Here is a 13,090-nt window from a genome sequence, read left to right on the forward strand (position 1 = left end):
AAACAAGCCAACGTGCATCACGTGCCTTTGTGTTACTGCAGTGAGAGAGGTAGATGAGTGTAATCTAAAGAAGAGAAAGGAGAGGCGAGGGTGGGGTGTCTGAAAAGGAGGGCGCGGTTTGCTTTTTCCGGCTACGTTTTCCAGCTATTCGACAAACATTAAGTTTACAGTTGGGACAAAATATACATTTTCAGATTGATTGATTGTAATTTTCATTTGAACATTCTCAATATCGATAAATAAAATTCGGTCTGAATTTAATGTGATGGTATTTAGTTACCAATAAATACAAGACACATCTTTCCTTGCATTGTCCTCAAACGATGTTAACTGTGACATGAATCGTGACCAGTGTAGTCCAATTCACGGACAAATGACTCGTATGAACCAGTTCTTTTTAGTGAATCAAAAATATACAGCACAACTAGTAGTCTGATTCATGAACGAATTACTTTTTGGATTCTGTCCTTTTAATGGAATCATTCAAAAAGACTCAATCTCAAACAAAGACCATTTGAATCAGTCAGATGAATCCTTCCTTACTCACTGAATTCATATGTTAATGTAGGATATCTGTATAATTTACAGCAATATTTGAGAGAATTTCTTTTATGTACAAGCAAAAGGGCATCATAAGGTTTTAAAAGAAATGAATACTTCTCTTCAGCAAGGATGATCAAAAGTGGCAGTATAGACTTGTACATTGTCAAAAAGATTTCAATTTTATATTCTTTCAGACTCTATTCATCAAATAATCCTGAAAAAACTCCAAATCAGCAAATTAGAATGATTTCTGAAGGATCATGTGACACTAAAGACTGGAGTAATGATGCTAAAATTCTGCTTTTCCATCACACGAATATATTAAATTTATTTTTGGCTGTATTTTTGATCAAATAATTGCAGCCTTGGGGAACGCAATAGAATTCTTTAGAAATAGAAAAGAAAAGAAAAAAAACTTACCAACCCCAATCTTTTGAATGGCAGTGAATCAGAAATTCAGAATAAAAATAAATTGAATTGAATCAGATTCAAATTTAATGAAAAAAGTGTGTGAATCAAAATCAAATTGGCAAATGTCATCAACACAGCAGTGACGGTTTTGCTTCAGGTTAAAGTGAAATCTAGGTCCTGAATATAATGTACCATGATATTCTGTAGTGCAGTAAAATTATTATTATTATAGTAAAATTAAAATTATAACACCAATGGTCCTTACTTGCTAAGTATGCTCTTAAATATCCCATAAAGCCACAATTTGGGGAGTTGTTTACAGCTATATAAGCTATAATTCTGAGCCCTGATTTTCTTCTCAAGAACATCTCATTTGATGCAGAACAGCTTATCCGACTCATACCTGCCGATCACAGCGTCCAAGAGGCTTGTAATGCCTGGACGTACATGACATTCCTGCCAGCACTGGATGTCTGAGCTAAATAGTGACAACTTTGTTCACTATCGGGAACGAGAAAGAGTTTTATCCCACTTATCTGGAGATTTGATTGTGACATTGCAAGTTGCACATTCCCAAATTCAACCTGGAAAATAAACAACTGAACCCTGTTACGTTTCATTCGCAGCGCAATGGCAGTTCGTTCAAAAATTAAAACATGAATATGTAGCAATGAACACACTATAAGCATTTGTTTATCGTTCCCAAAGTTGTTTGCAGCTGGAAACCATCAAATCTGTTTCCAATTTCAATCATTTCAGCAGAAGCAGGAGCTTTGTTATCAGATGGCGTGACAAAGACGGTCTGCTCGGGAGTCAGAATCATTCCGTTCTATTCAGTTTATCATTTTATTGTTTTTTTTTAACGCTTCCTCCAAGCATTTGTGCCTCACGTCTAGCCAAAAGAGGTTCTGATTATTCAGAAAGAAATTGGGAGCCAGGTGGTGTGCAGAATGTGTACAACCCATTACACCGCCTATAAGAAAAGAGTGGTTTAACTATAGGAAAAGTTTCTATGAAAAGGTCTGTCCATTATAATCATATTGTCTGGTCTCTGACAGCAATGAATCTGTTTTGACCTTGCAGCAAACACTTCACACCGTTGAAACCCTGATTGAGCTTCTTCTTTTTCTTTCGGCTGCTCCCATTAGGGGTCGCCACAGCGGATCATCCGACTCCATACCACCCTGTCCTCTACATCTGCCTCTTTTACCCCAACTACCTGCATGTCTTCCCTCACCACATCCATGAACCTCCTGATTGAAACCCTGATTGAGCGATTACAAGAAATCTATATTTTCAACCTGTGTGCTAAACCTCTGCAAAACTTTCCACCTCACAAAACCAGTAAAGCAAGGCAAAATAACTATAACAGTATAACAGCGATGGCTGCGTAGCACTTTACCAACTATATTTTCCATCGGACAGCTGACAGCGTCAAACAAGTGTGGAATGATTCAGTTAAAATACACTCCATATGGTACATGTTTCACTTACGCTGAGGTTAGAATTCTGCTGCCGTCAAACGCAAGCAAATTTATGATTGTCTCCGACTCAAAAAATCTACCTTCGGTGTCAGATTCTGGGCTCTCATCCAGAAAGATCAGGGATACTGGAGAGAATCGTTCCCAGAGTGCAGAAGCTTGATGATAGACAATACCAACTTATCTGTTTTAAAACAGCTCTGCAATAGCATAGAGATTACATGTATTCTCTCATTAGCAGAGATAATGAAGCTTTGTAAAGAAGGCCCTGGACAGTGAGGCGCTGCTGGAAATACGTCACGAAGGGGTACTGGCTCCAATATTGGCAGGAACACTGGACTGATCTAGAATCACGCTACAGTTCTTTTCTTAAACCCTCTTCTTCCATAAGAGCCTCTCAATTTGAGAAGCTCTTATGAAAGGGGCTACTGCCCAAGTTGCAACCTTATCAAGTGGAATGTGGCAGCCTTTCTAAATAAAATAAAAAGGTCAAGAAGAAAATCGTGGGAAAAGGATGATGTTTGTGCATCGAGCCCAGACCTAGGCTGAATCTTCAGACATTTTTAGCATTTTCTGCACTGATATTGAGCAAATATGGATTTAAACATGGTAAAATGTGCTAAATGGAGCTGAGAGTGATGTAGCCCAAAGGCCCGTTCACATCAAAAACAGTAAGGATTATTATGACGATAACTATATTAGCATCCACACCAACGTACGATTTATTTATTTGTTTTTATTGCCATGCCAACATCTATGCTTGCATTTTCATGGCAAGATAAGTGTATTTAAAAAGAAACAAATAGTGGTAAATTAGTATTGAAAATCCACAACAATGGATGATAAATGTTCTTTTTATTATAAGCGAGTACTGCAGACTATTTTCTCGAACACTTTACATGCTCAAGCTCTTAAAGGAGTCATAATGTTGTGTTACCTTGGATACCCAAATGCTCTATTATAGTATTTTAGGCACTTCTAAAAAAGAAAAGTGGAAAAAAAATCAACACAGAGCCCCTCAGACCCTTATTTCTAAAGGCATTATTGTCTCGCGAGATCTGATGCGATGTTTTGGCTGTCGTGGACGGTCATTATAATAATGCAAATGAGGGGCGCGTTGATTGGTTGCAGGAATGTATTTTACTACTTCCAAGCGGTACAAAAACATAGACAAAATACTGCAATAGCTCAATAAATGTGACGGTACTTATTGTTAGTGAAATTGTAATCACAACCAAAGAAAAAAGAAAAAATACACCATTGCCAGATACATTCTTACAGAAGCCCCACTAACTGAAAGCTATTTTCAAACTGCATGTTTTGCATGAGTTTGGCTAATAATGTTTAGTGGTATATTGTTTTCATACTTGCATTTAAACAGTTTTAGCCACTGAGCATGGACTCCTGTACCGTCACTACTGTAGCTGCTAGTGTAAAACAAAGTCGAAAGATGTGGCTAGCATTCGTAGAGTCCATTCCCCGTGTTTACCTCGAAGGTAACGTTACATACAATAGCCGCATTAGCAGTTAGCTGCTATTTGTTAACCACAGTAGAGCAATAAAAACACAGTCTTACCTTTTCAATTTCTGGCAAGTCCCTGATGGTGGGGATGGCACCTTTTCCCAAACGGAGCTTCGAGGCCAAGTTCGCCTGATATTGCCCCAAATTTGTAAAAGATTCCGGTGTAAAATGTTTAGCACACACACCTAACGATACGCCACTTGAAAGAGTTGTTGGGACAGCGTCATTAAAAATGAATTTCCTCCACTGTTCCCTGATAGTTTCGTCCGTTTTTGGTAGATAAAACACATTTGCATGTTGTTTGTGGCAGTCAACCACAGAGCATCTCAGGTGTGCACTCGATTTCTCCATCTTTCTCGAGTCAACTAAACTGAATCTGAGGGGGAGAGGGGCGGGCTTCCCGCGGCATAGGTTTGCGGTGTCCATATTTGGTATATCCTCCCCCGTCTTGACGTCAAGAAGGGGAAGAAATCAAAATCTCGTTTTTTCGTGCGCGTGCACGTGGCCTATTTTACAAACCCCGAGGTAAACAAACGCTTCACTTTTAAATATCGGCTTCCCGGCCAGTGAATAATCATTATGCAATCATAACATACATTGATTCTCGTGGAAAAGTGAAATTTCTACATTATGACTCCTTTAATAGTCAGATGGATTCGGATTTGCTGTCAATGTTTATTGGTCATCAGCTAGATAAAAAATCATTGTGAAAGTCATTCCAATGACATCATTCCTGTGTCGTTATCATTACAGTTGTAGTGTGGACTTCCCTATTCTCAGAGAAACAGAATGATTACTAAAACATTATAGTTATCATACTTGGTGTGAATGGCCCTTAACACATCATAACCAGGCACAATGCGACAAAAACTATAAATCCTGTTCCATATTAATATGGGACAGCGACAAGAAACAAGCCACAGAGAAATTGGGCAAAAACATTACAGTCCACTAATAGTTTTTGAGAAAAGATTGGACGTCAGTGGTCATGGTGTGGACAAGTGCTAAAAGCCCACAGTCGTGCTCGCCACGGGCAGCCAACATGTCAAAATAAGCATGAAGATGATAAGGTTATGAGGGGAAAACACACCACTCTGTCACAGGAGAAAAAGAACAAATGATATACAAGTGAAAAGGGAAATGAGGGAAGTACTACAAAATTGTCTTGAATTACAATCAATAAAAGAATTATAGCTCAAGGTAAAGAATATTGTAGTAATTCTGCACATCAGGCATAGTCATGTGCTCGCCTTTAACAAGATTTTAATCAATGCCTGTGTCCTTGCTTTATGTCTGAGGATAAAATATGGACACAGCAAGCTGTGAGACCCGCAGATGTTCAGCTTCGTCCTTCCCAACAAATCAGACACATGCTGAGTGATGTTATGCAGTTCTTTACCGGATGATTTTGGGTGTGTTCATCAACGTCATCATTTTGTAAATGCATATTAAAGCATGCTAAATGTCAACTAGTTGTTTCTTGGGGGGGGACATAACACATCAGAACCATTACCTAGGGGATACCACATATAATTCTGACATGTTGAGCCCTGATGTTCATGTAGGACATCCCAAATCATTTTCTGTCTAATACACTGCTGATAAAAAGTCATCTTTCTGTTTGTATTTGGAATGATCATTTTTACATCAAAACTCAACAGTGCTGATTATCTGACTTGCTACATAAAATATTTACCAGAACTGCCAAGTAAAGAATTGTGTGCCTGAATATGACTCATAAAGCAGTTCTACCTTGTTATGAATTAATCTATCACGATGCATAGCTCACAAAGCGTTCTCCGTGTCAGACAAGTGTACGAATCACTTCCATCTACATAACTAATGAGTGAAGTCAATAATGACGAATGTTAGGAGCTGCACCCTGCCTGTATGCACTTGGTCTCTAATGAAACCGCCAGGTTTAATGAAATTCCTGTCTCAAGGTCTTCACAAAGACAGATGTTACCGTTCAAGCTCAAGCAATTTACATTGAAACAGGAAGTTTGGGCATATTGGAGGAAGGACAAATCTTTTTGTTAGATCCAGTGATCTCTAATGACATTCTCATTCGTAGAAATCTGAATCAGTAAGAATTTGTTTAAGAAATTCATACTTTTATTCAGCAGCGACGCAGTACATTTATGTATTTTGAATAAATTTATCAAAAAAAAATACTTTAAAACTTTAAAAATGATATGAAATATTTCTTGACCAGCAAATCAGCATGTTATAGTGATTTCTGAAGGATCATGTGACAGTGAAGAGTGGAGAAATGATGCTGAAATTTTAAGCTTTGCCTGAATAAATTACAGCTTAATATATATATAAATAGAGAATAGTTGTTTAAAAATTTTAAAAATATTTTATAATATAAGAGATTTAATAAATACAGTAAATTCATAGAATAAATACAAATAAATACAGCCTTGGTGAGAATGAAACTTCTTCCAAATACCTTAAAATGTCTTACTTAACTCATACTTTTAAACTGTATTGTGTACATTAGCATATACATGACCTCAAAGCTAATATACATGCACTAAAATCCACAAAACACCACTTTCCATTTCCCAGGGTCTTTAACTCTACTGTGGCAGAGGCAGAGAGCACACATCTCCTTCTCTCTGAAAGCTTTCAGCGTTGAACGATGACGCAGCACTGTCACAGGTTAATGCAAGCACTTTCATTAAAGCAAGAGATCAGTCCGCGAGTGGCTTTGTTCGCATACTCATTAGCTACTGTCACATCTGCTGGATCCCTGAGATGTAAACGTACGGTAAACAATTAATTAATTGATTATGCGGCTTATCTGATTGTGAGGGCCTGATTTCATATCCGCTTCTCTATTGTTGTTTAGTTCTGCAGGCAAACAAACTGATCCTATAGGTTACATGCGCCGTGCCATTTCACGCTCCCCTGTGCTCTTTTGACCTTAGAGATTACTGATCCTGTGTTAGGAAGATTTGCGTGAACTTTGCGTTACGCTGAGCGGTCTCATACCGTTCTATGCATGGCTACGTCCTGAATGAGCGATATAGAGCTGTGCCGCTGTCTCTGTGGCCAACAAGGACTGTTTGTGCTGACTGTGCAGAGCATCCTGACCTTGGTGATTCTGCAGAGAGGATGTGAATAATGAGATGATCCCTTTAGACAGACAACAACAGCTCAGCCACAAGAGAGTGAAAAACATGCGCATTTAAGATACAAACAGACACCTCAAAGCAGTGTCACAATCATTATATAATATTTTGCATCAGGTCTGGTTAAAAAAAGCATATGTACACACACATTTCAAGATTAAAACGCATTCTAACTAGATTTGATGTGATAAAGTGACTAGCGTAGCACTACAGAGCCTCACCACATGCACAAGTTTAGGGTCATTCAGATTTTTTTAAAAGAAATTCATACTTTTATTACGCAAGAATGCCTTAAATTTATCAAAAGTGACAGTAAAGACATGTTTAAAGTCTATAATAGCTTAGCTATTATAGCTAAGCTCATGAATATTTATTTCAAATAAATGCTGTTATTTAGAATGTTCTATTCATCATAGAATCCTGAGAAAAATGTGTTAGGATTTCCACGGAAATATTAAGTAACACAACTGTTTTCATCATTGATAATAATAAGAAATGCTTCTTGAGCTCCAAATCAGCAAAGAATGATTTCTGAAGGATCATGTGACACTGAAGACTGGAGTTATGATGCTGAAAATTATTTTAAACTGTTATAATATTTCAAAATATTACATGTTTTTGACTATTTTAGCACATAAATGCAGTCTTGGTGAGAATAATAAAATAATTCTTTCAAAAATATAAACATATTTTACCAACCCTAAACTTCTGAACGGAAGTGTAACCGTATATTAAACAAAATATACGTTCCAATTGGATGGCATTGTGTCGCATTACGCAGCATTTTCACTTTCATTGTGGACAGACAAAATGCTTGACACTGATAAGGATACGGTTTTAAGACGAAATTTAACAAACTCGTTTACTTGGTTTAAAATGTTTACTACTTTTACACGCCAGTCGCTTTAGTGTCAAATAAACTACTTTGTATATCCTCCTGTCCAGATCGCAAAGCTGATCCAGTTGGCCGGGAAGAGATGACAACAGTTGGTATGGTGGGAAGCAAGCAGCACAATCCCATGGTGCTGTTTCCATGGCAACTATGATGCTTTGCTAATGGCATGGGAGTCTAAACGTTAGGCCCTCGGTGGCAGTCTGTGCATGTGTGTGTGTTACGTGTGGGTAGAGAAAAGAGAGGGGGGGGGGGGAGAAAAACGACAGACAGTGAGCAGATTGGCTCAGTGTGCCTCTCACAGGAGAAACTGAATGGCGGGAGGTAAAGGACGACCACGCATCAAAGAAAGGCAAATAAAATTACTGTATCATGAACAACATTGCATCTCCCTCGCCACGCACCCAAATTGCCACTAATATTATAATTGCAGCCTACATATTTCCAGTACAAGAATTAATGTAATACAGTACAGCAACCAAAAAGGCGAAGCCTGTTTTCGGCAGGTTGAAGACTGCAGCTACGACTACAATAGTAACTATGTCAGATCCACAGGGAGGGAGCTGTGAGCCCTGCATACAGTCAGGGAAGTCTTCCTGTGATCCACGCTAAATAAAAGACACTGTGACCCTCTACACATAAACAGAAGTGATTTGAAAATAGACTAGAGGTAGGATTACAGTAAGAAATTGAGTCTTAAAATACATCTGGTAGCTAGGCTGCTCATCGTTCATAATAAACTACAGCATGTGTGTTTTATAGTACGTTGGCATGCTTGCATGTTGTCTGGCACATTATAAGGAACTGCCCTCATGAAGAGGGCCACAGGACACTCGTTCATCCCTCTGCCAGATCAAGCCCTCTCAACACCTCCTGCGTGTGTCATTTGTTCAGAAGCTGGGTGGCAGGGATGTCTGGCATACCACTGTAAGGCCACGAGGTTGAGGACGAATCTAATTACATTCAGGGTCTAACAGCAGTGCTTCACAACATGTGTTCTCTGGTCTGAATTTCAATAGTAGGGAGACACTGGAGAAAAATAAAATGCGATTTTGAATCTAGCACACTGACCAAATTAGAACTCAGCCCTCAGAAAGGTCTTAAAGACGAGGCCTACGGAAACAATCCATCACATGCAAACTTCTTCAAAACGCCTTCAAAAGTAGAGCAACCAAACCAAACGTGAATCCTTTTCGGAGTATCTTTTTTTTTCTTCCTGAAACGCATACTTCTCCCAAGCCCTGCGGAATCGCCAATTAATTAAGGTGATCGGTACATCTGCTCTGCTAAATGGCATTCACCATCCATCAATACTGGCTGTACTCAGGCACAAGCAGTGGTTTCAGACAAAGCTGAATAATACATAAGGTCTACCCCACCTACAGTTGTGTATCGGCATTGTGCCAAACACCACGCAATGCTTCTCTCTTTCCCTAGTGCACAATGTTACTGCTATGTTCTTTGACCAGCAGCGTTCTCCATTAAAAACCAATGGAAACCATAATTGCTACAGTTATTGTTACTATTGCAACAATAAAATAAATTAAAACATGGTTTCGCTTTAGTGTAAAACGCTTTTATTAATGACTGATGGATTGTGGTGACTTGCAATAATACACTAAGTAACTGTGGTTTTCTGAAATCATTTAATGTGCATTTCACAAATAAATCTCCATTGTGACGGAAGCAGATTGGCCCAATTATCATTTCAAATTTGATTAATAGATCAGTTCCAATTTGATTAATAGATTTAAATAAAATAAAAACTATCTACAGCTGCTAAAAGGCCAATCGTAAAACGTCAGAATTTGTTCCAAATATGGATCCAAAAAAGACCACAGATTACTAATAAAAAACAATTTCATATAACACTGAAAATGTGCTACTAGTTGCACTTGTTAAGGTGTTCTTGACAATGTTAGAGTCTACAAAGGTCCTCATGACAAAAAACTACTAGGCTGTATACTTGTAATGGGTCCAAATTTAACCAAAAAACAATAGAAGGGCTAAGAGCTGACAGGGGAAGTCACTTGTTTAAAACGTCCATTGTCCGCTTTGTATTATCCAAAGCACAGCATACATAGGAAGTACGTTGGTATAATTTCATTCCGATCTGAAACAGTGAACTCTATGGAGTCACATGACCCGCCAGTAGCTCTCCAGCCAGGAGAGAGATGTGGTGCTGCGCTACTCTCTTCGGTTTAAATCGCGTTGGCTCGAGGTTTCAGAGCACATCACCACTGCAGCAACCCCCACCCTCCTCCTCCACCACCTGCTTCCACATGCACGGCTTCAGGAACTCTGCATCCCTGCGCATAGAGCAACTGCTGCAGCATCCCTTCACTGGAATCACCACTAACATGTTTCTAAACATCCAGCACTCTAAATTACTGAACCTACGGAAACACGATGACCGACGCCTCCTATTAAAGAGGAAACACCAATTGTGACTATAAATCTAACGCTTGCGGTCTCTATAGTGCATATAATTACCCCGCAAGCCGTTTTGCTAAGTCGTGGAATGGTTTCGCTAACATTTTTGAACAGACGTCGAGATGGATAACGTGATAAATACGTTTTCACAACGTTGCAGAAACATTGTTAAGAGATTGCTAGCACGTCGTTTTAGGAACTGATAGGTTACTAGATATAATATAGGCCTACCTTCGTAGCTAAACTATAACATACACCAAAAAAAATAAAGACATTACTCTCATGATGTATTTTCGAAACTTTTTAAAAGTGAATATAGTTTGTCCTGAGGTAAAAGTGTCTTGCCTCAGAAAACCTGTCCTGTCAAACTCTCTCTGCGCGCGCCGCTCAAATATTTTTAACGTTTTTTCGCCCATTCAAACATCCTCTTCCATTCATAAAGATGAACTATCAATTCACCAAGGTGAAATGTTTGTAATTTGTGAAATTGACACGTATTTGCCATTGAACTAAGCCAGTTTATAAACTGCTTCTTTTAAGAAAATAAAAACGTTGATAAATAACGTTCACTGCGTTTCATTTTGATTTGTTTTCACCGTAAAGCACATTATATTAGGCTACCTTTCTTTTATCTGAGGTGTGATTTCAATGACTTAAAAAAAAAAAAAAAACTGTAACGTTACCTGACTGCAACGTTAGCATGTAAAAACGTTTCATACAGCTTTAAGGAGGCCTGGCTCGATCGGCCAATTGTAATTATTGATAAGTACGTCGGTAAAGAAATCTCCATCCCTTCCTACAAAACAAAGATCCTCCATCCAGCATCACAGGCACCACTGGCATTACTGAATCTGTGTTAATGCGTTTTCTAAGCCGTTTCATAACAAGAATTCAGTTAAAGCCCGCTTTAATCCACCTCGCTTACCAGCCTGTGGCCTCCACGAGCAAAAACAGCAGCCATATCGAACATATACGGACACAGGAGGATATAACAGGTGCCAAACACAGCACACTATTAAAGCTTAAAAATAACGAGCATCACAGACGACACGTTAACGCGCCTTGAATATTAATTACACCCACACTGCTGTACATCTATGAGAATTAATCCATGAATCCCTGCGTCGCGTAACATCTACCCACCAGTCATAGCCTATTTACATATCAAAAACGGAACCCATATTCGTAAATATCGTTTGATAACATAAGACATGTGTTAAATATGTCGTCTAGGCGAGAATTATAAATCTAACAGCATATTCCACGAAAGATGCATTCCCTTATTTGGCGAGTCATTGTTGCAGGCCGGCGTGTTGATACACTGTCAATTTTGCATATCAAACAAACGCAGCGATCACTCTGTGATAGTACGCAGGGAAAATGAATTATGACGTTATTGTACGATATTTTGTCACCCTAAAGCAGAGCTGGTAGTAATGAATCTGAATGGGATGTCAACAAAAGACAGGGTGACATTCCTCCGGGGAATATTGCTGGCTTTAGTGCATTTGATCAAGAAATAAATTCTCATATGACATCATCTTTAAAAACACCATGCGCGCTAAATAAAACATGCGTTCGATAGACTGTATGCAGATGCTTACCAGATTTAAAACTGTCTCCACGATATCTCTGTTGCTAACCTCCCCGACCTGGATCAAACCGATGAGCACGGCGAATTTCATCTTGATATTCCGGATCGGAACCGAAGGGTTTATCACCCCGGCCGGTAGAACCACGGCGCCCGATCCAGACACCATCATGTCCCCAGTAACGGAGCCCGTTACGACTTGCTGCCCCGAACCCGGCGGTGCTGGTGGTGGGGGGGCTTCTCGGTCCGTGAGCGAGGCGGAACCCGGTGCTAAAACCGGTTTCTCGCTCGACATTTCCGACCAGAATCCCAAAAAGGAGCGGTCGCCTCGGTCTCACCTGCTTTTGTATCACCGAGCACTGAGCAGCAGCATCAAATACAGATGAAAAAGGAAAATTCTCGATCAGGTGTCACAAGGCTGTCCTCCTCCTTCTCCTCCTCCGAGATGTGCACATCCAAACCCGTTCGGAGGGATGCGCAGAACGAAATCACGTCTAATGTTTGGCGAAACTGTCCCTCTCTCCTCCCGAATCCCGATGTCAGCCGAAGATCGGTGCGGTGTCGGGCTGTGTTGTCTTTCTCAGGACGCCATATTGACGCCCCCTGTCTGCGGGAGCGCTCACCACGCCTGCGTGCTGCTGCCCGACTGTCAGTCAAAAGGTGCTAGCCAAGCAGGAGCACGTGCGCGAGTCCCATTAATAGGTGTCTCAGCATTAGGCAAATCAGATTAATGTTATGTTGACTGTCAAAATTAGAGTGGGATTATTTTGGACCGTTGAACAATTGTAAATAATGCCTTAGCGCAGTGATGCAATCATAATGTGACATTCTCTTTCACTCTTTCATAGAGAACATACAACTTTAAAGACTAGGCTTATTTCTGTATAGACACTTAAATTAAAGTATAAACTTTTTCTCAACATTTTTTTCATGGGCAATGAACATATACAGAAATATAAAGTATTGGCTGCCATGGAACAACTGTTCTCTTCCAACTGTTATATATATATATATATATATATGTATGTATGTATGTATGTGTGTGTGTGTGTGTGTGTGTGTGTGTGTGTGTGTGTG

The 13,090-nt window shown here is 39.4% G+C and overlaps 1 protein-coding gene across 10 annotated transcripts in view; it reads right to left on the reverse strand.

Moving 5' to 3' along the window:
- Positions 1–12,668, reverse strand: part of nbeaa (neurobeachin a) — a 130,444-nt gene extending 117,776 nt beyond the window's left edge. For all 10 annotated transcript variants that reach the window (XM_084401283.1, XM_084401282.1, XM_084401279.1 and 7 more), the window contains exon 1: positions 12,027–12,668. In XM_084401283.1, the coding sequence (XP_084257409.1) occupies positions 12,027–12,308 (282 nt within the window). In that variant the 5' untranslated portion in view covers positions 12,309–12,668. The remainder of the gene's footprint in view (positions 1–12,026) is intronic.
- Between the last annotated feature and the right edge of the window lie 422 nt (positions 12,669–13,090).

This window comes from Rutilus rutilus (genome assembly GCF_951802725.1).
Source record: "Rutilus rutilus genome assembly, chromosome: 25".
NCBI lineage: Eukaryota > Metazoa > Chordata > Actinopteri > Cypriniformes > Leuciscidae > Rutilus > Rutilus rutilus.